The 22,841-nt window shown below is 48.2% G+C and overlaps 1 protein-coding gene across 1 annotated transcript in view; it reads left to right on the top strand.

Annotated features, from left to right (window-relative positions):
- Positions 1–5,233: 5,233 nt before the first annotated feature.
- The window catches only part of RANGAP1 (Ran GTPase activating protein 1), a 37,176-nt gene continuing 19,568 nt past the window's right edge, over positions 5,234–22,841 (top strand). Inside the window, exons 1-4 of the mRNA XM_037845000.1 lie at positions 5,234–5,830; positions 8,092–8,232; positions 17,472–17,599; positions 20,720–20,779. Of these exons, the coding sequence (XP_037700928.1) occupies positions 8,121–8,232; positions 17,472–17,599; positions 20,720–20,779 (300 nt within the window). The 5' untranslated portion in view covers positions 5,234–5,830; positions 8,092–8,120. The remainder of the gene's footprint in view (positions 5,831–8,091; positions 8,233–17,471; positions 17,600–20,719; positions 20,780–22,841) is intronic.

A 22,841-nucleotide genomic window follows, 5' to 3' on the forward strand; every position in this document is an offset into this window, starting at 1 on the left:
CCTCTGTGGGGGGACACCTTCTCCCTCCTCCCTAATCTGAGATTAGCAAACAAAAAAGGCGACCTCTGGCATAAAGAGGATGGACATTTATGGCCAGAAATGAAAAGCCGAGTCCAGTGGCCCTCAGACATGATGTGGCATGGGGCTTATTTAAAATGAATACCCCCAATCTTGCCCACTGAGATTCTGATTCAGAATTTCTGACAAACACCCCTTGAGGATTCTGATGCTTAAAAGGAAATCAACCTCTGGGTCAACAATGCCATGCCCACAGTAGGGGCTGAATAAATGTTAGTTTCCCCATCCCCTGTACAATTTACAGAAAAACACTTATGACAGCTTGTCAGGTTAGACACTATTGTGATTATCACCCCCACTTTAAGGATGAGGATGCTGAGGCCAGTTGGATTAGCATGTCTTGCCTCAAATGAACTACCTGGTAAATGGCCCCATGATTCCACCATCCCGGCCTGCAGGTGGAATGAAAGAGGCCTGTCCATAGTTCAAGGGGGTTCAGCTGGACAATGGTCCTCCCACCTTCAATTTGGCATGAGCTTGTTAGTGTGTCTGGGCCATCTGAGATGGTAAAGGGGCCTTTTAAGGACTCAGCCAGAGGTGGCAGTGTATGGATGAAGGGCCAGAAGGTTGGCACCAGCTGGTGGTTTTTCCGGGAAGCCCCAGTGTTGGCGGGCAGCAGGACTCTATGTCTACACATTCAAGTTGAAAGAGCAGTAACACCAACACTTCTTTACCATAAGCCAAGCACTTTTCACAATCTGATTTTCTTAGCCTCGCAACAGTCCCAGGACGTAGGTATTGGTTTGACCTGTTTCCAGGTGAGGAAGGAGACACTGGTTAAGTCACAGCTAAGAGAGAGACAGAAGAGGATTCGGTCCCAGTCTGCCTGTCGGGCTTGCCCACGGCACGATGACTTGGGCATCTTAAATCTGGCTCCGTGGCTGTTTACCCTCAAGGGCCTGCCACTTGAGTGGGTCACTGGAGAATGGGAGTCGGCACTCCTGCCCCCAACCTGTGAGGAACTGACAGGTATGTCATTCGTTTATTCCGCCTTTCAGTGAGCACTTCCTGGGCCAGGTTTAGGCCACCCATGCGCTGCAGAGATGCCTCCTTGTCTCCTGGGGAGAGCCTGAGGGGTGGTAATTAAGTTTCATACCCCATAGGGGGATGTTAAACTTGAAACCCGCTACAATCAGAGTGCAGGAAAGAGGCAGCCTGGTAGTGGCAGTGCTGAACCGGGAGTCAGGGACTTGGTTCTAGCCCCTGGTGTACCACTCAGCCGGGGTCTGACCTTAGGCAAGTTTCTTAACCTTCCCTGGGCTGAGTCTGTAAATCTGAGATGGTAATCCTGTCCCTCCCTCACCTCCCAGCATCACTGAGAGAAGAGTATGGAACAACACGTGATACCTGTTCATTCACCTGCTTAACACACATTTATTGCCCGGCCGTGTTGGGTGCTGGGACTGCAAGATGGACCCATGTCCCCTCAGCTCTGGCACAGTCCCATGGCCCAGCCCTCCAAGGGATCTTAACTTGGGGTTTCCAGAAGGGCCCTGAAGACATCTGCACAACTTGAGGCTTCAGTTCCTTTGCCCCCATGTGTGAATCAGGGATCATGGGAGTTCTTACCCCATAGGGGCACAGCATGAGCGAAGTGAGTTTACTGTATTCAGAGTGTTGGTATATGGGTGTGTGAACTAAAAAATAAATTAAAAACCCCTTCTGGGCAGGCAGTCCAGAGAATTCAGTTTCTCTAAGGTGAGGGTGACATAAAGAAGAAAAAAGAGAACAGGAGGAACCAGGAGTTTAAAGGGTGAGATGGGCCAGCCACCAGTTAATTATAATGCAATGGATGAAATGCAGGTGATAAAACATGGTCACATTTGTCCCCAACATGTTATTATGAAAAGGTTCAAACATACGGAAAGAAGTGCCTGGTGAACTCCCACATGCCCTAGATTATTCTATAATTAATGCCTTGCTGTATTTGCTCTATCACATATCCATCCATCCATCCATCTGTCTGCATGACAACATTTTTGCCCAATATTTTTTTTTAAAAAGCTATGCAACAGTGTAGTAACAGTGGCCACCTCTGGGTCACAGGAATACGGGTAAAATTACCTTTCCTCTATGATGTTTTGCATTTGTAAAAATTTTTTAAAAATTATTTCCATTTTGGAACAAATGAATTATTAAAAGAGAAGATAATCTGCCAAAAGCCCTTGGCACCTGGAAACCCTCCATAAACATTTTTTAGGCAGTAATTTAAGCTCCTCCAGGGACTCTGTCCCTTTCTATCTTGGTCATCACTGGATTCTCATTGGCTGGAACAGTGCCTGACACATAGTAGAGACTCCATAACTATTTGTGGAATGAATGAATGATTTTAATTTTGGTCATTTAGCAAGGTAACAAACAAACAAAAAAATAAAACTGCTTGATGGAGAGCCATAGGCTTGAACCCAGGGGGAATGTGGTTTGAATTTTGTTAACAGATGATGTAGCTGCCCCCCTCCCCACTCCACGTCCCCTAGAGGAGGTGACCCTGCAATGAGGGTGGGTTGACCCCACTCTCTCCCAGGAGCCCAAGGCCAGCACCCAGTTGGATCTTGGGACTTTCCCTCCACATTCCTCACGTGCCTGGCATACTTCAGGCTTTTGTTTTTGATCAGCCTAAATGGCAAGCCTGCAGCCTTGGTAATTCTTCAGGAAACCAGCATAAATATTGTTATTTATTCCATTTACAATTTGCAATTAAGTTCGCTTGCAGGCACCAGAATGGAATTTAAAACACTCAGTTAAAGTAAACTAATCAGTGGCAGCCTGCTTTTCTCTTGAAAACATCTTTTAAAAAAGCTTTACCACAGAAAGAAACGTCTGGAACAGTCTTCCCTTTCTCCCCCGCATACTTGCCTCACACTTACAAAGTGACTTTCTGCAGTGTGTTGAAAAGGACCCCAGAGATCTGGCTTCTGTTTCTTGTCTAAAATTACTGTGTAACTCTGGGTAGGTTATTTAACCTTGCTGGTCCTCAGGAAGGCTCTGTCCATCCATTCGTAAAGGCTCTGAGTCCACTCCTCGGGCCAGGCAAACTGACCAGCTCTCAGTGACACCCTGAAAGAGAGTTGGAAAAAGGGAAGGTGAGAAAAAGGAAGATGACAAATGTGATTTCTTGTAAACAAGTGATGAGTCTGAACTTTTCTGACTCACTGTGTACCTTCGGACAAACCCCCTTCTAAGTCCTTGTCTCCCCATCAATAAAGGAGTTTGAGATAGACCCTGGATTGAAAAGTTACAAACAAAAATGTGGATTGCTCAGGGGTGTGGCCATGCTGGGTTTTTGATTTTTAGCTTTGCATGTGAACGCCTTCAGGCAGAACATCTCTCCAGACCCTACGTGCCCCACCGGGCCCTATTACCTCCCATCACCTGCTTGACCCTTGAAGCCTGTTGAGTTTCTGCTAAGAATTCTCTTCCAGTTCTGATAACCCCATCATCTGTCAGCTAGATGAGGAAGGGAGAGTTCACCTAAGCACCTAAAATGTTCTATTGCCCACCTTCTTCTTCTCTTGGGGAAGTCTGTCTTGAGGCCAAGTCAAGTCTCAAGGAATAAAACTGGAAAAGGAAGACTGGGGATCACCCCAAGGAAAATCCAGACTGATTTGATCAGTCTCAGCTGGAATCAGCACTGGACTAACATCAGACCTAACTGGGAGTGTCTTCTCTGATGGCAAACATCCATCAGATGACCCTGACAGGCATCAGTTCAAATGAAGAAACCTGAAACACCAATGATGGGCCAGGCCCAAAGGGGCTGCTGCCCAGGTGGATACAGTGGCTGTCCTCAGAGACCCTCCCAGGCTGGGAAGGAGGCTGATTCTGACTGCGGGAAAGTGCTCAGAGCCAGGTGAGACTAATTCTGGTTGGAGTGGTTCAGGAAGGCTTCCTGGATCAGGTGACATTTGACATGGACCTTGCAGGCAGAAGAGAGGGAGGGCAGGCAATGCAGTGTGGTGATAAAGGACCCGTGGGGCAGGTGCCACCTCTAAGCAGCTATGTGAGCCTGGGAAGTCACATCAGGTCTGGAGAGTCAGCTTTCTCATCCTGATGCTGGGAAGGCTGGGAAGATGCCCATTTCCTTGGTGGTTGTAGCTGTGTGTGCAAGAATCTGGCACATAATAATCTTAACTCTGAATTGCAGGTAAAGCAAAAGCCATGCTGTGGGCTGGGTTGTGAGAGGTGACTGGAAAAGAAGGTTGTATGTGTTGACAGCGATTATCTCCAGGTGCTGATGTTTCAGGGGAGGTTTACTTTTTCTTTATTCCATTCTATACTGGTTGAATTGTTTATAGTGAACACATGTTATTTATATAATGGTTAAAAAACTATTTGTAAAAAAAAAATTACTTGTATTTTTAAAATAACTTTAAAAATAAAGTTGCAAAAATATTCAAAGAACTCCCATATACCTGTCATTTTCATTTATTATTAATAGTTTGCCACATTTGTTTATCATTGTCTCTGTCTCTCTCGCTCCCTAATATAGATACATTTTTTTCTGAACCATTTGAGAATAAGTTGTGGGCATCATGCCTTGGCCCTAGTTATTTCAGCATCTATTTCCCAAGAGCAAAGACATTCTCTAATACAACCCAGTACAATACTCAAAGTCAGGATATTTAACATTGATGCAATACTATTATCTAATATACAATAAGATTTTGCTAATCGTATCAATATTGTTCCTTAGCGCAGTCTTCCCAGGATCCAATCCAGGATCGCGCATTGCATTTAGTTGTGTCTTTTCAGTCTAATCTGCAAGGGTTCCTGTCTTTCTGCCTTTCATGGTGTGTTTTTGGAGGAGTACAGGACAGTTATTCTGTAACATGTTTTCTCACGATTAGATTAATTTTTATGCATCGTTGACAGGTGATGATGCCTTGTGCCTGTAAGTGCATCACATCAGGAGGTGTGGGGTGTCGGTTTGTCCTATTATTGATAACGTTGACTATTGGTTAATGTGGTGTCCGCAAAGTTTCTCTAAATATAGAATTACATTTTCCCCTTTTTGATTACCAAGTAATTTATGGCTATTTATGAAGAAGACTTCGAATTCCCTTTAAATTTTATGAGACTAAAAACGCAAGTCTTTTCTTTCAGGAAATGGATACCTAATTCTTGCTGAAGAGATCTAGAAGCGTGGTTTTGGCTGTATCAGACTTTGTCAATAAAGTTACGTTCAAGATGAACTTTCCGGAAGGGCTAAGAAGGCCGTGCCGCAAGGCATTAGAGGGATTGTAGTCTCCCTGGACGCTCCCGGCTACGCGCCACCCTGTGGTCTCGCCGAGAAAGGGCCGGAAGCCGAAATGGGGGGGCGAAGAGGAAGACGGGGGCAGCAATCCGGAATCGCTGGGTCACGGAACTTGTAGTTCACAGTGGGCGCCTCCGCCATGTACCTCCGCGCCCGCGCAGGATAACCGGACTACCATACCCGATAGGCCATGCGCGCGAGGCCAGGGGAAGCCGGCTGTGGGCTTCGAACAAATCAAATCGAAGAAAAGAAACTGCCGGCTTTCAAAATCCTCCTTCTCCGCCATCATCCGTCGCGGTGTGGGGAGCAGGTGGTGTGTGCGACGTGAGTGACTAGAAGCGGCGGGAGAGCGGAGAGACGAACGGGCTGGGCATCAAGACTGCTGGGCCCGGAGGAGCGACCCCGACTTGACCTGACCCGGACCCTAAATCGGTCCCCGTCCAGCCGAGCAGTCGCGTGCGTTCGGGTCGCCCCACGCGGCGGCGCCGCCTGTTTACGGTAGGGTCGGGGTCCCTTTCCTTTGCCCGTCACCTGCCTGGGGGCGGAGGGGGCGGCCCTAGAACTGGGCAGGGAAGCTGTGGCGCTCCTGAGCGTCCCCTGCGTGCCCCCTAGGCGATTTCCCCCGCGCCTGCAGTGGCGAAGCGCAGGGGTCGGTCGGGGGGGGAGGTGATGGGAGGCGTGGGCGCCTTTCACAAATGGAGAAATCGAGGCTCAGGGAGGACCTCAGATTTACCGCAGCCGCCCAGCCTGTACCTGCCAGCCGTGGCGTCTCCTTTTGGCATCTGTGGCGCCTGGAGGCGGTGCGAGTCTGCCGGGAATCCCGGATGGGGCTCCAGCGCTGCCCTCCTGTCAACTACTGCGTGCATTCGCGCGTAGCTCTCCGGTCGCCTGTTCCCAGTAGGCACGCACCTGCGGAGGGCCTGGGCTGGCGCCGCAGACCCCGATGCTCTGCGGAGAAGAAGGGGCCTGTCTTGGCTCTGCCGCTGACCCCTTGCTGACCTAGGACAAATCAGTTTATCTCTCTGTGCTTTGTTTTTTTTTACCTTTGTAATTAATTTGGGGGGTGGAGTGGGGTGGGGTTAGACCGGACTGAGGAGTGGGCCCCCTTCAGCCCAGAAGCTGTGTCCCTGTTCCATCTGGAGGCCCCACGACCACTTGTGTAGTCTCAAATTGTCCGACGCCAGAACTGCAAGAGATGGTGGGGCTTTAGGTTAATTTTTATTTAATTTCATTTTCATTCTTTGAGCACCTTCTAAATCCCAGGCTTTGTGCTGCAGATAGAGTGATCCTGTCAAAACATTCCCCAGGTCACAGATCTCTGCTAGAAATCCTCCACTGACTCTTCTTGTCATTCAGAGAAGAAGCCACAGTCCTTAAAATGGCCTTTGTGATGCCTGGCCCCCCCTTAGCTCTCTGTTTTTTCCTTGCCTCCTTCCCCCTCCTACCCTGTGCACTGTTCTCAGCCCCCACTGGCCTCCTTGCAGTTCTCCAACTCCCTCTCTGCCTGCAAGAGCTTTTGCAGGAATGCTCTTCCTCGGATGGCTGTGTGCCCCAATCCTTAATATGCTTCAGGTCTTTATTAGTTATCTCCTTCCTAATAATACTTTCTCTAACCATTCTGCTTTAAATTGCAACCCCCAAAACTCTCCTTTACTGTCTTCCCCATTTATTTTTCTTACCACTAATGTACTAAATATCTCATTTAGAATAAATGCTTCATGAGGACAGGATTTTTGTCTCTTATTCTCTGCTATACTCTTGGTACCTGGAAAAACGTCCAACATATAGTCATAGTCAATAAACGTTTGTTGATTGAATGGACGCTTACCCCCAAGATAGTAAGTCATGCTTATTGATCAAGAAAAACAGACATAAACAAACCAGGGTTAGAAGTGATGAAGGGGGTGGGCAGTTGGTTGTTTGAGCCTAGAGAAAGCCTGGAGGGGTCGGAGAATGGGGAGCTGTCATAGCTGTGTCTAGAAAATGAGTGGCTTGGGGGGAGGAGGCATTCTGGGTAAAAGGAGTCTCTGGGCACCTCCTAGTTCTGTGCCCCATATCAGCTGTCTTCCTTGGGCTCCCCTGATTACCTGTCTTTTCCCCTTTGGTGAAGTGGAGTTGTCCTTTCTGCCTGTCTGCTGAGCTCCAGGCAGGAAGCTCCTTTTTCTGGCAACTCTGCCCCTGACCTATTGTGATGGTGGCTGTTGTGATGTAGACACCTCCAGTCTCCTAGGAGCCCTGAGGTCAGGCCACCATGGGCTGCAAGGTTGAAACCAGCCATGCAGTGGGCCGACCTCTGTGCCCCACCCCCAGAGTCATGCCACCGTGGGCGGTGAGGCATTCCCTGGGATGGATGACCTGGACCCCGTAGCCATCTATGTTCTGTTTGAGGAATGGGACCTTCAAACAGAGAGCAGCCAAGATGTTCAGGCAGGTGTGTGCTTGGGATAGACTCTTTGCATTCTGGGGTCCCAAGAAATGGGCAAATCATATGGCTTTGTGAGGTGCTCCTTGTGGTGAGAAAGTAACTCTTTAGGGACTAAAACATGGTTTTTCTACTGCTTTGCTACCTCTTTTCACTTTTCTGGAACTGTTCCTTCCGTAAGACTGTTTTCATTTCTCCCAATGGTTTTCCTCTTGGGGTCTTGATAGCAAGGGGAAGTGAGGTCAGACCTTGGAGATGGCTGATATTCCACCCTGTCCCCCCACAACTAGGGAGCCAAGGAGACTTTGCTCTCTTAATGCTACTTCTGCCTCCTTAGATTGCACATCTCCAGGGGACTCCACCAACATGGCCTCCGAAGACATTGCCAAGCTGGCAGAGTCGCTGGCCAAAACCCAGGTGGCTGGAGGACAGCTGAGCTTCAAGGGCAAGAGCCTCAAACTCAACACTGCAGAAGATGGTGAGTGCCTGGGTGGACTGGCCCCGGGGAGGAGAGGGAGTGTGTGAATGTACATTGACTCAACTCTTCCTGCTTGTCAGGCGCTTTTGGCTGCAGCATCTCTCTTATGTGCCCATCAGGCCTATTCTAATAATGAAACATTAATGATTTGCCCTTGAGCACATGCAGGCTGCCCTGCTCTCTGCATGCTTGCAGTGGACATCCCCGTCAGTGACAGCTCAAGCTACCAGATGGGCAGGGCCTCTTTACCTCTCAGAGGGAGGGATGGTAGGTAATGGGGGTAATAAGTGGTAGTCCCAAGATTTAGCCCCTGACTTCTGACTTCATATCTGCTGTTCTTTCCACCCTCACCTTCACTCCCTGGGAATATCAGCTGTAGTCCATGTGGAGCTGCAAACAAACAGCAACGCAGGCCCTCCTGGGAAATTCTGGTCCGTGCACCCAGATGTGTTGATAGAGGCACGGGTGTCCCTGTCTCTGTGCAGGGCACTGGGACTGCAGAGAACACAGATCTTGTCTTTCCATGCCTGGCCAAGACATAGCTGGCACTGACCAACCAGAATTCCCTGGCGTCTGGAAGTGAAAGTGCTGATGTCAGTGCTTGTGAGGCCTCTTGGGTTTCCGACTCAACCAGGGAAACTGGCCTGGACTTGCTGGTTGTCACAGTGAGCAGGCAGGCTTGCTCACCTCCCCAGAGTCAGAGTCCTTGGGTTGCTGGGAGCGTGGTGATGCACATTACATTCCTAACATCTCTATAGGGCCTTATAATATAGCAGGTGTCACTCTGTGCTTTCATCGCTTTTGATTCTCTCATTGTCCCTGTGGGAGGTAAGAGGAAATGCTGTGTTATAAATGAGGAAAAAAGACTTGGGAGACTGAAGTAAGTTGCCCAAGGCCCCACAGCTGGTAAATAGCAGAGCCAGGGTTTTAACATTGGTCCTGTGCTTCTAAGTGGACGTTGAGCTCAGTTCAGTACCCATGGTCTTGCTATGAAATGCCATCTATTGAACACTTACTCTGTGTCAGGCGGGTGTTCGGGACCATATGCTCACAAAAGCTCTTGAGGTGGGTTCATCTCCGGTTTGTACATTGGAAAACAGGCTCAAAGAGGTGCTCTGACTTGCCTGAGGGCACATAGTGGTGGAGCTGGGGTTAGTACTCATTTTCCTGGCTCTGAACTCTATGCAGGTACCCTCTGCACTTCACCAACACAGACTGGACATGGTACCTCCTTTCATAGGTGCCCAGGTTGCCCTCAACTTGGAAAGGGAATGAGGTATGGAAGTAACTAACAGGAGGCAGAAATGAAACATACTCTAAGAGATGTGAACAAAGGGCTCTGGAAGCTAAGGCTGGGGAGAGGGATCACTTTTAGCTTAGGAGGGTCTGGAAAGTCTCCGTGGATGAGGTAGAATTTGAACTGCCCTGGATGGATGATTTGAAGGAGAATTCTGTCCAGGCAAGGCCCAGAAGTGGCCTTGACACTGATCTTGGCGAGCAGTGAAGTGAGTTGGGGTAGTCCAGGAGGGCAAGTGCAAGGCCCTTCATGAAGAGACCACGAAGCTTGAGGATTAGAACCAAGGCCCTATTCTCCAGTAATTCATGGAAGGACCAAAGAGGTTTTCTATTTTACCCGTCAAGGTAACAGTCATCAGGAGCTTGTTAGTCTGTGATGTGGTGCAGGCTGAAAAGAGAAATTCCTGCTAGGCAGCCTCATAACAATTGGTTGTTCAGGGGTGACTGGGGCCCATCCCTAACTTATTGCATAAGTCATAGAGTCTTTAAGTTATGCATAATTCTGTTTGGAGTGAAAACCAAAGAAGGCAAGCAAACCAGGAGAACTATTGTTCTCCTGACCCTGCTCTTCCCATTTTGGTACGTTTCCTTCCAGGCTGGGTCCGTGCTTGTGACTGCCCCCGGCTGCAGTTGTGGAAGCACAGTAATTGTGCATGTGTGTGAAGAAGTCACTTACACAGCTCAACTCTTTTCTTGGGGCCCTGGCATCTGACACCTTGCCTTTGAGGGCTGCATAAACATTCTCTTGAGCAGCCATACTTTTCCCTTGTGACCTGACCGGGATCAGGGGTGGGTCTCCTAAGGGGTTGAGAGGTCATCCCAGCCTTGCCCTGGGTAGCAGCTGCAGAGGAGGCCCAGGCAGCCAGGACCCTGGAGTTGCAGGTCCAGAGTGGCCCCCAGGAAGGGGTGATGGTGGGAGGTTTAGAGGCAACTCTACCAGCATGAGGGGCTCATAAAGTCTTTGGGCACAGAAGGGTTGGTTTGGGGAGGAGCATGTAGGTTCACTTTTGGAAAACTAGCCTGAAGCCTGGCTGTGCCATTTTTCCACACCTCCTGGGCAGAGTTGCTTCATTCCTTGAAACTTCAGTTTTTCCGTCTAGAAAATGGGGAGGCTTACATGCACCCAGCCTTCCTTGTCATGAAATGAGAATTGGAAAAGGTGGTGCCAGTCAGTACTTTCTGGCTATTTGATCTTAGTGGCATTTACCACCTCCACCCCCTGCCATGTCTGTTTACTCAGTTCTGACATAGATATAATAGTGACTCCCTTGTTAGGTTGTACTGGGGAACGTACACGTTAACATATAATACAGGTAAAGTGCTTTTCAACTGTAAAATTATTGGTGTGATTAGTATTTTTTTATCATTTTTTTAAATTGTAGAATATAACATATATACATGAAAGTGACATGTTTCCAAGTGAAATTTAACAAGTAGTTAGAGAACAAATTTCAGAGATTACTATAGGTTACAGTTCCACAGTTTCAGGTTATTTCCTTATTGTAAAATATAACATATATACAAAAAAGGTAATATCTTTCAAAGTATGCTTTAACAAGTAGCTATATAGGAAATTTCCAAAGTTGTTATGGGTTGCAGTTCCACAGTTTCAGTTATTTCCTTATTGTGAAATATAACATATATTCAAAAAGGTGATAGCTTTCAAATTACAATTTAACAAGTAGCTATAGAACAAATTTCAAAGGATGCAAAGGGTTACAGTTCCACCATTTCAATTCTTTCCTTGTAGCTATTGTAATGTCTCAGCAACTAAAAAGAAGAAAATTATGTAAAGATTCTGTATTCATAATCCTTTGTTATGAATACAGAATAGTATCGGCAGCCTCTGAACTAGTAACCTGCCGGTGTATTGCCTCTTGGAGCCGGGCAATGAAATCTGGATACGATTCTTTTGGTCCTTGTAAAACCTTTTGAAAGGATTGTGCAGCTTTACCCTTAGATTCAATTTTGTTCCAAGCTTGCAAACGACAACGGCAAATCTGCTCGATTGCCTGATCATTATAAACAGACTGATTTTCAACAGTGGAATAAACTCCTTGGCCCAGTAATTGATCTAAATTTATATTTACTTTCTGTTGCTGATTATGTGCAGCCTGTCGTTCTGCATGCTCAGTCCACCAAGTCCTAAATTGTACATATTCTCCTGGGCTAAGGACTGTACGGGCTAATGTGGTCCAATCTATGGGAATTAGACGAGAACCTTCAGCTAAACTTTGCAATATGCCAACTGAAAAAGGGGAATGAACCCCATACGTTTGTACAGCTTTTTTCAATTCTTTAAGAACTGCAAATGGGACATGCTCATGGAAGTAAGTATAAACTCCATCAGGATAATTAGCGTCTTGTCCAGGAGGCACTTCCTCACGAACCTTAACAGGGAAGGCAACAGGACAACATATGGCCTCTAAATCTCCTTGCCGCCTGGCTTCTGCCAGACCCTGCTGTACACCAGAGAGGCGGGCAGGTTTAACTACCGGGGTACAGCTATGTGCAGGAAGAGGCGGCGGAGGAGGCGGGGGCCATTCCTCCCAGCAAGGCGCAGAAGGAGGTTTGGGGCATTGACAAGAATAAAAAACCTGAGATTTTACTGGATCTTTTTTACCTTTATCATCATCAGAAATAGGATTGGGACCAGTATTGTCATCAGACTCATATTCTTCCTCATCATCATCAGTTTTTAAAGCTTTAAGAACAGACTTAATTAAAGACCATGTAGACCAAACAGTAACAGGTAAATCAACTCCTTGCATATGTTTTTGTTTCATTTCCTTACCTACCCGCTCCCAGTCATGCAGTTCAAGGGAGCCAAGGGTAGGGAACCAAGAGCAGTATTTTTCAATAACCTGTAGCAATTCTAAGATTTGTGACTCCCCCATCTTGACACCGCTGGCCCGCAGTAGCTGCCGTAAGAGGAAAATATAGGAAACATATTTATTGTGTCCTTCAACATTACCCATTACCCTGCTTATAATGCTCGGGGTCGTTCTACAATGGAACGCATACAAACACGGCCGTTACCTCCACCCGAGTTCCAGCGCCGCTGTACCTCCTTCGTTCAAGCGATTCTTCTGTCAGGAACCAGGTCCGGTTCTTGAGTCCCTGTTCGGGCGCCACTTATTGCTGACAGGGCGACGCAGGAATGAGACACGGACACAAAGCTAAGAATTAGGGAGCAGGGGGCCCACTTGCATCTCATGCTAAGTGGACGACAATGCAGCCTTGCTCCAGCTATTTATTTCAGAAGATTAGGTGTATATGCTAAAGGTGCTCAGGTGGGGGAGAGCCCATCAGGTGTATCCAATCTAGGTTTAAGCTAATGGTAGTCACAAGACACACCTCTTTACAGGGCGGGCCTGCATGGCATTCTGTGCAGGCCTGCGGCTCAGCATTCCAAGTCACCACCCTAGATATGCCTCAGGCAACATGGAAGACTCAGTTTCCCACAAAGAAAATTATGTAAAGATTCTGTATTCGTAATCCTTTGTTAAAGTCCATCTTGTCTGTTGCTACCCCTTTCTCTAGTTGAATCACTTTCCCAATCTTCAGGGATGTCTAGGCAGTGACCACCCAAAGTTGTTCATGTTGAAAAGGGGTGTCAACTTTATGAGAATAGGGGGCACAGCTAGTTGATGTTCTTGAAGAGGCTCTTGGCCTCTGGGTTTTGGGACTTAGCTGGCATAGGAGCACTCTGAAGAATTTTCATTTTTGAAGAATAAGCTTAGTGAGTGAAACCTTTATAGTCTCAGATAGGGATCCAGGTATTCTTTAAGGTTGGGGGACTGCTGTTGACTTGGGCTTGGGTGTGATTAGTATTGTGTGCTCATTTCAGCAGAGCCCAGCGCCCTCCCTCCAGGAGCACAGGCCTACAGAGGAGGACAGTTACTAACGAAGTTACTATATGATAACAAAGTAATCATTTAACAGGTGTAAGATTGTAGCCACGTCTCAGGCCATGCGTGAGAGATCGGGCGTGAAGCCTGTGAGGCAGAGACCTGACCTGGTTCGGGAGGTTGGGCGGCGGCGTCTGAGAACAGCTGCAGCGGCAGAGGGTGCTCCAGGTTGGAGTGCGTAGGCACCCAGCCCCGAGAGCTGCTGCTTTTTTTTTTTTCTCTCTCTTGTAACTTTTAATTTTTAAATACTTTCAAGCTTACAAAAATAATACTGTGACAAAAATAATACAGACCCCATACAGAGAGCTCCGGCACACCTCTACCTCCGCTGCCGGATACCTAGATCCACCAATTTTAACATTTTGCTATATTTGCCATATTCTATTAATTTATCTATCAGTTTAATTTCTGAATGCTTGATTGTAGGTTGTATTCATCATGCTCCTTGAACACTTAATATTCACATGTACATTTCCTAAGAGCAAGGATATTCACTGATGTAACCATCTTAAGTGGAATTATCAAGTTCAAGAAATTTAACATTGATATAAAGATTATAGTCTGTATTCCAGTATTTTCTTATGTCCCAATAATGTCCCTTTGAGCCTTTTCTCCTCCCTTGTTAGATCCCATCCAAGATCAGGTATTGCATTTAGTTTTCATTATCTCTTTAGTTGCTCTTTTTTTTAATTGTGGGAACATGTATCCAACCTAAACTTTCCACCTCAACCACTCCAAGCATACCATTCAGTGGGATTGATCACATTCACAATATTGTGGTACCGTCATCCCCATCCAGTACTAAAACTTTCTCCCCAAACAGAAACCCTGCACCCTTTATGCATTGACTCCCTGTTGCCTCTGCCCCTCAACCCTTGGCAACCTGTACTCTATGAGCTTTCATATTCTCTGATATTTTCTTTGTAGTTACCATGGGGCTTAAAGTTAACAATCTAAATCTGTAATAATCTTGTTTGCTTTGATACCAACTTCACTTCAGGAAGTGTTCCTATACCCTTCTGTCCCCCCTTTTATGTGGTTCTTGTTACAGATTAGATATTTATACATCGAGTCACAACTATTGATTTATCATGAAAAATGCATATCATTTTTCTGCATTTGCCTTAAGATCCTATGGAAAGCAAAAAGTAGACCTGCAAACCAAAAATACAGTAGTACTGGCACGTATGTTTACTCATCTCTTTATCCTCGCTGAAGATCTTTATTTCTTCATCTGTTGTCTATTGTCCTTTCCTTTCAACCTGTAGAACTCTCTTTAGCTGTTGTTTATCGGGGAATGTCTCAAACTCTCATTTTTGAAAGGCAATTTTGCCAAATATAGAATTATTCAGTGGCAGTTTTTTGCTTTCAGCACTTTAAATGTATCATTCCACTGCCTTTTTGCCTCCGTAACTGCCAATGTGAAACTGGCACTTCATCTTATTGAGGCTCCTTTGTATGTGACACATTGCTTCTGTCTTGCAGCTTTCAGAATTCTCTGTCTTTGGCATTTGACAGTTTGATTATAATATGCCACAGCATGGGTCTGTTTGGGTTTATCCTATTTGGAGTTGAATGTGTACATTCATGGCTTTCATTAAATTTGGGAAGTTTTCAATCACTATTTCTTTGAATATTCTCTGTGCCCCTTTCTCCTTCTGTGCTTATTGGTGCTTGTTGGTGTCCTACAGGTTCCTCAGGCTCCGTTCACTTTTCTTCATTCTCTCCTCTTTCTGCTCAGCGATTTCAAGTGTCTTGTTATCTTTAGGTTCACTGTTTCTTCTGCTGGCTTCAATCTGCTGTTGAACTCCTCCGGAGAATTCTAAATTTCTGTTACTGAGGTCTTCAGCTCTGCTGGGTTCCTTTTCATAATTTCTTCTATTGTTTGCCTGATTTCCTTTAGTTCTTTGTCCATGTTTTCCTTTAGCTCTTTGCACATTATTTAGGATCTTTTTTTTTCTGGAATGTTCTAGGTCTTGTGCTTCTCACTGATGGTTTCTAATGCTTTAATCTTCTCCTTTGCCTGGGCCATTGCTTCCTGTTTCTTTGTATGTTTTGTAACCTTTGATGAAACCTGGACATTTTGATATTTCAGTGTGTTGTCACTGGAATTTAGACTCTTAAGAGGTAGCTGTTCCTTAAGCTTGTACCCAGCTTGTGTTATGATGGAGCTTTTCTTGAGTGCCAGGAGCTAATCAAAAAAAAAAAAAAAAGAGAGAGAAGGAAAAAAGCACTTTTCCCAGTCTTTGCAGATTGACCTGTGCAAGTGCTCTCCTTCAGAGCTTATCTGTACAGTGAGTTTAGAGAATAGCTCCAGGCCAAATCCTGGTTCTTTCTGCATATACATCTTGTGTTGGGCATAAGTGGCCCTAGGAATTCCCCTGTTTATATGGTTGCAAGTGTCCCCTTTTCCTTAGGAAACCATTTCTTCGCTGTGCTAGGCACTGCAGTGATGTCCTACAGCCAGCAATCCCTCGCCCCATGCAGCTTGACTTGGCTACTCAACCACATCGTTCTGTAGGAGAGCTCAGTGGGCTGCCTTCTGCACGTAGGGCAAGGTCTGGGCTGGTGAGTCTCTCAGGCCACCACCAGACAACTGGGCCAGGCATATAAGTAAGTGCATGAGGGCTACACTGCTCCCTCCAGAACTGGGACCAAGGACCGGCTCTGGGAGCTGTGTGTACACTTCCCAGACAAGCAGGTCAGGGTTGGGGGAGGGGCCAGCCTGGGTCCCACAGGATCCCACTGCTTTTAAGTAACCTTTTTTTTTATTTGGTCTTTGTCCTGCTGCTGCAGTCCTTTAACTCTTTTCTGGAGCTTTGAGAAAGATGCTTCTGCCAGCTTGCTGGTTGTTCAAAGCTTCTATGGGGTTCACTCCATATCTTGATCCAGGGATCTCCTGGATGGCTTCCTAGCCTGCCCCTTAACTGCCACCCCCAGCCTTTCTCAAGACCCTTCCGTGGACCTTGCTTCCTGGGTGTTACCCGTACACAGCTCTGTCTCTTTATCACACATCTTTATCACACATCATCCCCACTCCATCCTGTTTCAGCCAGACAGATTTTTTTTTGTTTTGTACAACTTGTGAGTTTTTTTTAAGATTCTAAAAGTAATTCATGTTCATTAAAGAATACTGAAAAGTTGAGAGAAGGAAAAAAACTTTATCTTTATTATCACACAGCCTAGGGATATAATTGTTGCTCGTTTTGGTGCAATTTCCTTCTAACCTTTTTCCCCCATACATCAATGAACCCCGCCCCCTTTTTTTCTGTTGGGATCATGTAATAGAGCCTTTAAAAGCTGCTTCATAACCCTGGTGCATTGAGAACATTTTACTGCAGATGGGGAAAAATTACGGAATCACCCAAAACCCTACTACATGGAGGTATCTGCTTTAACATTTGGTGTTGTGTGTGTGTGAATACATATAACATTTTTAAAGTGTGTTCAGACCAGTGATAATGTCATTTTCCACTTGTCACTATAACATGAATATTTCCCGAATCCAGTAAGACCCGTCATCACTCATAATGGTTTCAGTATAGTTGTCTGTATAATGGTCCACAGTGAATTAACCTATCCTCTAGTGATGGATGTTTAGGTGGTTTGGAGTTTTGCATCCCTGGCACCCATTAGATGGATGATCTGACAACAGAAGCCTTTGTGCCATTATATGTGCTTGTCCTCTCAGGGCTGCCCTTTCCCCCACCCAGCCCACCGCGCGCCTCAGCCTTGGAAGTGCCATACCCACCACCCACTTGGCAGTCTTCTCTGACAGTCCCAAGCAGCCAGTTGCCCTATTCACTTGGCTCCCAAGCATCTTGTTCATCCCTTGTCTTAACGCCCATTATAGAGGAATTCTGTGTGGAGCTGTGCCCCCTGCTAGACAGTGAGCCTGTGTGATTCTCCTTTGTAGGCCAGGGTCTGGCACATGACAGGTGTACCCATGACCATGGACGTGTGTGAATGACAAGCTGGTTGCACAGCGCTCTCTGGCCTCAGCCTAAGTCTCTGTTTTTTGGTCCTGGGCAGCTAAAGAAGTGATTAAAGAGATTGAAGAATTTGATGGTTTAGAGGCTCTGCGCCTGGAGGGCAACACGGTGGGTGTGGAAGCGGCCAAGGTCATCGCCAAGGCCTTGGAGAAAAAATCAGAGTTGAAGGTAAGATCTGCAGGACAGGCGGACCTGAAATGGCTGGGCTTTGGCCCACACCACCAGCCCCCTGGTCTGGGTCCAGCTCCTTCCCAAGCCCCTGCCATGTTGGCAGTCCCTGCGAATGGCTCCGCTTCTTCTGTTTCCCCTGCGAGGTATGTCCATCCGGGTGTCCCAGGAAGAAGGTACTGTAATGGGGGTAGGGGGAGCAGAACTGGCAGGGAGAGCCTTCAGCTCCTGATGCACATCTGGCACCTGTGAGGAGGGAAGGAGGCAAAATTGGCAACAAGGGCCTCAGACTCTGAAGCAGTTCTGACAGGCTCTCAGCCCACCCAGCGGGGAGCTCCGGAGCAAAGATTACCCTTTAGAGGAGCCTCATGCTGGGCAGAAATGGCCCCTGCCATGCTGTGTCATTAGCTGCACTGTCCGGGGAGAACATGGCCTCATCTCGAGGGCTGCAGCAGATTGAGAAGGTGCTGCTGCTGGAGGCTACCAGCTACCTGCTCTCCCCACAGCTGACCAGCATGTTCTTTCTTGGAGGTTGTTTCCAAGTGGTGCCGCTCCATGGCCGACACCACGGGGGATTCCGATCCCTCTATCCCAGCATCTCCCAGGCAGGTTCCATTGAACTCCAGTCCTTCAAGATGCCCCATGAGAAAAGGGTCACGTGTTCAAAATGTCTGGGGGTGGGTATCACTGGATGTCCCCTTCCTCTGGGCTTCCCAGTGTACATTAGTGTATCAGAGTCTCTGAAGCACATGCAGGAAGGAGACCCAAACATTTCTCTCAATATGCACAGACTAGGCTCCTGCTAGGCTCTTCTGCATGTGCCATTTAATCCTCACAACAACCCAGGTAACAGAAACTGGGTCTCCGTTTTATAAGTGAAGGGAACTGAGGCTAACGGGCTGATTAAATAGCCCGGGTCCCTGATGCCACACTGTACACTCTCAAGTCCAGGGCCTTTTGCTGGTAGCTTCTGAGAGGAAATGAAGAGCAGCTGCCCTGGGAAGGACCTTCCCTGTGAACCTGGGGAAGACCCTCGTCGTGAGGTGGTTTGTGTTGTGGCCCCCGAGGTGTTTCCTCAGGAAGACGGCAGTTGGGTTAACAGCCAAGGTCGCGGTTGTTTCTGCTCACCTGCCCCGGGTCTGTCCTTTCCCTGAGCCTAAGCTGGGATGTTTTCCAAGAAAGCATCCAGCTCTCCACAGCCGTCAGCCCTCCCCTGAAGGACTGGGGGAGACGTGGCCTTGGCCTGTCGACTGGAGGACACGGAGCAGGGTCTTCAGTGTCGTGGGGCCTGGGGTCAGGCTTAGCACCACCACCATATCTGCATGGTGTGTGGCCTTGTACTAAGCTCAGCCCTGAGCCCAGGCTCCCTTGTGGCATGGCGCTCTTCCTCCTCCCTCAGAGGCTACTGCGAGGGCCAGAGGAGGGCTTGTGTGGTGAGAGAATTTAGCTGGTGGTAGTGCTGTGTGCATTAGTTACTGTCGCCCAACAGACCCAGCACCTTGAGTGAATCATCCGCTGTGCCCAGCACCTCGGGCCTGCCTCTGCACTCTGTGCGGAAAGGAGCCTGGGGCACGGTGCAAGCTGCCTTTGATGGATGGCCCCTTGTGTTCTGGGCACGGTGCTGGTGCAGGCTGAGATGTTGCCTCCCTGTGTCACAGCACAGGCACAGGTTAGGTCTTGGCAGGCAGGATGAGGCCCATGGGGAGACACAACTTGCCCAGGCTTATATGTCTTATAAGGAGTGGGCTGGGATTGGAGCCATATGGGAGCCCAGGTTCTTAACTGCTCTGCTGCTGGCTTAGGGATCCTTGCAGCTTAGGATACCAGGGAGCAGTCATGGGCTCAGGTCAGCTAGGGCAGGTTCAAGTTGGAATTGGCACCCAGGCTTCGCGACCCAGAGCCCCGATACCTCCATCCACCAGCTGGCCCTTCAGCTCACTTGAGATGGGTCTGGAAGGCTTCGGGGTGAGGCGCCAGTGGCAGGTACAAGGACTCTGGTGTACAGGACGTGGCCACCTCTTCATGGCCCTGAGCCCCTGGATGTGGATGTGAGAGCATCCAGCCGAGGCCCGAGGTCTGTTAAAGAGATTTCCTTTATAGGAAGAGGCTAGAATTCTTTTACAAAAACCAACTTTCCTGATGTTTAAGGTTGCATTTCATTAATAAATTTTAGGGAGTCGATCTTCAATCCCTCGATCTTCAGAGGAAAGTTGTTTTTCCTGTCTCCCATCTTTCCTAGGTCTGGCTCAGAGAAGGCCGGAGCTGCCAGAGTTTGTATTTCGGGGGTGAAGAGAGCAACCAGAGTCAGGGGGTGGGACTTTGCTTGTTGACCACACTTGGCTGGTCAGTGTGGTGCACAATCCCATCCCATGGCTACCACCTTTTATTACCTAATATTTTCTGTAAATCAGATCATTTTCAAATAATTTAATTTAAAAGCAAACACCATCACTCTTATAAATGGAAAGCAAATATCCCTTATCATAAATTCCAAGTGACTAAAACTAAATGAAATAAAATATTGTTACTCTCTAGTTTGATGCCATTGCCTGCTCTCCCTTTGTTAAAAAGCAAATGAGCAAGAAGTGGAGAGGTGGGAAAGGCCAGTGGCTCCGAGTGGAGGCTGGCTCCTGCTGTGGTCAGAGGGTTGAAAAGAAACTTAAAAAGAGAGTCATGTCCTCTCTGGATCCTGTGTTGTCTATCTTCATGTCCCCCTGAGACCCCAAATCATGTCACATGCCCCCTCTGCCCACCCCCAAGGGACTCTGGTGTAGAAAAGGAGCTCCAGTCCAGGGGTCTGGTCTCTTGGTCCCTATTCCACCACTGCTTTGCCTTGGGGCCTGGACTGGTCTTTTCTGTCTGAGTCTGATTTCCCTCCTGGAATATCAGATGGTGAGGCAGATTAGGGTTTTCCAGACATTTCAGCTGAGTCCACCCCAGGACACAGCCTTGGGGGCTGCCTGACTTGAGGATGGGCCTCCAGGTCCCACCAGCTGTTCACTGATGGCCCAAGGTGAATTGGTATTTCCAAGTCCGCAAGGTTGGTGTGCTGTCCACCGGCCATTGAGGGGGTAGTGAAGAACCTCTGTCTGACTCGCCTTTTCCTTGTTCCTTCCAAAGCGGTGCCACTGGAGTGACATGTTCACTGGGAGACTGAGGTCTGAGATCCCCCCAGCCCTGGTAAGTGGACAAGGTGGGTGCTCCCCTCCCCCAGGCACAGGCCCCCACCTTGGGCACTTTCTGGGACGTTTCTCACTCCTTGTTCTTTTTGGTGACTTAAGCTAAGCCCTGAGGGGCTCTGCTGAAACAGGAGGTGGGCGAGCATGGCATCTGTCCTGTGTCCTGATGGGCAGCAGGGAGGGTACAGATTGGGGGCAGGGTAAGGACTTGGGGACCCTGTGAGATTGATGGCCCAAATGGGAGGAAGGACAGCGGGGACTGAGGCTTCCCAGGGTTCACTCCTGAGCTGTGTGGTTTACACCCACTTGGGTTTCATCCACTCCGTGACTCTCCTTCCTTTTCCTGGCACCCACCTGCCCTGTGCCCTGGGGTTTCTGTTCCGTCTGCAGATAGCCCGTGGGGCTGCCCCCATCTTTCTCTGGACCCTCCCTTTCTCTGTATCTCTCTTTCTGCTGTGGTTCCCCCCATGGGTGCCTTCCCTCTGCCTCAGTTTCCCCTTCCCACATTCCTGGGCCTCAGGTGGCTTATGTCAGGCTCCCAGCCCCTCAGGGTACATGTGTGTGTGGAAGGGGGTGGGAGGGAATCACATGGAACAGAACACGGCCTGCTCGGGGCTGAAGAGGAGTGGGTGGGCCTGGCATGTGGCAGGTTCCACGCTGCAGGTTCTTGGGTGCCATTAGCCTGGTCATTGAGTCCCTTGCCCTGCTCAAGCTGGGCCACCAGCACTGCGGTTCCAGAGATGCCTGCACATAGCCTCGCAGCGGGAGCCCCCAGTCCCAAGCGCACTATTGGGGTCATCTGGTGTCACGGGGGTCATGGTGGGGGCCCTGAGGCAGGGCTCCTTGGGTGAGGTGGCAATGGGGGTGAACATGGGGATATTAAGGAAGTCCCTGGAAAGGAGGTGAGGTTAACATCCAGCCTGGAAGACTTCAAGCTGGAAAAGGGATGAAGGAAACTTTCTTGTTGGATATTTGCTATAGGAGTCTTACCGTGCAAATTGTTTTACCTGAATTTTTGCAGTTCATTTCTTCAAGCTTTGAGGGAGGTATTCTTTTTTTTTTTTTTTAATTAAATTCAGTTTTATTGAAATACATTCACACACCATACAATCATCCATGGTATACAATCCACTGTCCACAGTATGATAACATAGTTATGCGTTCATCACCACAGTCTATCTCTGAACATTTTCCTTACATCAGAAAGAACCAGAACAAGAATAAAAAATAAAAGTGAAAAAAGAACACCCAAATCATCCCCCCATCCCACCCCGTTTGTCCTTTAGTTTTTATCCCCATTCCTCCACTCATCCATACACCATACTCATCCATACACTATACTCTCAGGAGACCTAGGCATCATCCCCCAAATCCACTCCTGGGCTGTGGCATGAGAGGGGCACCCTCACCTGCCCAGTCACCACTATAACCCTGGAGGCATTTGCAGTGTCCCCCCTCCTCCTGCATATCCCATGAACCCCCAGCCTGTGCAGGTTTCCCACCCATCTGTCCAGGCTGCCCCGTGCCTCTTCCACCACCACTGCTTGGCCGGCACTCTCCTATCGTGTGGGTTGATGCATTACACCCCTGGGTGGGACATGGCCTCCAGGCTCCCCAGGCCCATCAGTCAGGTTCAGGGGCAGGTTTCCTCCAGATCCCTCTCCCACCTCAAAGCCCATTGCTCTCATGCTTAAGTTCACAGTTCTTGGCCTGGCATTGAAGGCTCTTGCCTGCTTTGATCCCTTCCAGCCAAACCCCACACCTCAGCCTCTCCTGGAGTCAGCTGAATGCTTGCTCCCAGGCACACCACATGCTATTTCCTGCTTTCATCTCTTTGTTCATGTTTTCACCACTTCCTGAGATTGCCTAATGTTTGGCTGACTTTCATCCAGACTGAGTTCAAATGCCACCTCCTTCAGGAAGCCTTCCCTGACTCCCTCACCTCCACATAACCTGTCTTCCAACCCCCAGCCCACCCCAGCTGAGTTATGCACTCTCTGTAGGGTTTCCCCATCGTGGGTCTGTAATATGGACAACTCTGAACTGAAATGGTCTGTGTGCCG

This window comes from Choloepus didactylus, chromosome 8 (assembly GCF_015220235.1).
Source record: "Choloepus didactylus isolate mChoDid1 chromosome 8, mChoDid1.pri, whole genome shotgun sequence".
NCBI classification, from domain to species: domain Eukaryota; kingdom Metazoa; phylum Chordata; class Mammalia; order Pilosa; family Megalonychidae; genus Choloepus; species Choloepus didactylus.